The sequence below is a fragment of the Bremia lactucae genome, linkage group LG11 (genome assembly GCF_004359215.1).
Source record: "Bremia lactucae strain SF5 linkage group LG11, whole genome shotgun sequence".
Taxonomy (NCBI): domain Eukaryota; phylum Oomycota; class Peronosporomycetes; order Peronosporales; family Peronosporaceae; genus Bremia; species Bremia lactucae.
The window spans coordinates 3,173,423-3,175,192 of NC_090620.1; the positions used below are offsets into that span (position 1 = coordinate 3,173,423).

Sequence of the window (1,770 nt, forward strand, 5' to 3'; positions counted from 1 at the left end):
AGCCAGCCACCTGACGATGATCAGGCGAATGTTCTGTTCTCCCCGAGTTGGCCATTTCGTCCGACTCGCATTCGTAGTCGACCTCCAAAGAGGGGTCGCATTCACGTGTTGTATCACCACGTGCACCCGCAACATTTAGAGTTGCGGGAGAAGAGACAATAATGTCGCCCGCGGCTGCATGAACCGCAGCCGAAGGCACCGCAGTATTCGCATACCGTATGGACTTATTAACCATGCGATAGAATTAAAAATGATGGTTCTGACCGATCAACCATCTTTTAATAAAGTGGTCTTACAGTGACCACACTTTTCAATGACAGTCCGAGTGATTGTCGTTTATGGGAGAGGTGATATAAAGGAGTGTATCGTTACATAAAATTAACACTTAAAGGTTGTTAATTAATAAATTATTTAAAAGGTAGAGAATATTTGGAGAATATTACTTTACAATGTAATATTCCAAAAGCTCATCCATTGGTAGATATAGATTATTATATCTACTTTCTCCGCGGTCCAGTCAGCGCTGGACGCGCGCAAAGAGAAAGACGGATAAGACTTATATTACATGTTTTGTATTAGTTTATATTTAGTTAGTATTAAGTAGATAGACAAAAAGAACTTAATTATATTAAAACAGCTTTTAATTAGCCCTCTTAAGGCAAGTGTTTATAAAGAGAGTCTTCCTCTAAACGTACTAGTGTACGTGAAGTGACGTGTGAGGCACCACTCACACTGAGGCAGTGCGAAGTGGGCTTGTACTGAAGGAGTACAAGTTGGCAGTGCCCCGTAACAAGAACCAATGGTCCTCTCGTGTGCGATATTAAAGAGTGTGACAACGTTTATAATTAAGTAAATTTATTGATTATATTTTAATTCGAGCGGTAACAGCATTGTGCTTGACATTGCAATTCTCGAACTAGAACTTTACAACCTTAACTTCGAGGTTAGTCGAAGTGAAAAATTCTTGCTATTCTTGGCTGGTAAAGTATGGTCGGAACCGACAATGACGCCAGCCTTTCTTCATAGCAAGTTTTTTCGCTTTCGCAGCGCCGAACAAGGCCGAGTACAAATAAGCTTAAGCCAACCCATTAAAGTGTTAGACGAATGCGACATAGTACCATCGTACCTGCTGCCGCCTGGATAAGGAAGGAAGCAAGCAGCGTTGGACCAGCGACCGGATCAGCACCAAATGAAGACGTGGAATCGCTCCGGGAGGACAGGTGAATGGACTCAATCGTACCAGACTCACAGCCGTCTTAGCAACAATTGGACGAAGACAATACCGGGGAGAGAGGCCAGTGGCCAGTGCTCACAGAGCCAACATCTCGCTAAACGGACAAGCTCAATGGGAAATCTCACCTCAAAAACGAGCAACAACATCAAGGACTGAAGGGCAGTCCCCCTTATAGTCGGCAGTGACGCAAGCTGTACCCAAAAAATAACTAAGGGCAACTTCAGAAGTGATGTTAACGCGTTTGTCAAAGTCATGTCCCATTCGTTAGGTATTGGACAAGTAAAAGCATGGCGCGTGACTCTCGGAAATCTCTTTGCACGGGTGTACACACAATTCATGTGCAGCAAAAACAACCTTCCAGTAACGAGAAACGCTTCGCTAAACTTCTGGCCAATGCTGATAAGCTACTTGTTACTCGGTCTTATCTTTACCGGGAGACTGGACCGCAACTATCGATTGCACGAAAAGCGGACAGTGCAGCAAAGCGTCGTGCAATACTGGACAGCAAGTATTCGCCATTTAGAGGGCAACAGTGA

At 44.1% G+C, this 1,770-nt stretch overlaps 1 protein-coding gene across 1 annotated transcript; it reads left to right on the plus strand.

The window, feature by feature from the left end:
- Positions 1 to 1,521: 1,521 nt before the first annotated feature.
- CCR75_004564 (uncharacterized protein) lies at positions 1,522 to 1,770 on the plus strand (the record flags this gene model as incomplete). Its single annotated transcript, XM_067962650.1, has 1 exon — positions 1,522 to 1,770. The coding sequence occupies one exon, from the start codon at positions 1,522 to 1,524 to the stop codon at positions 1,768 to 1,770; it is 249 nt and encodes an 82-aa protein (XP_067822010.1).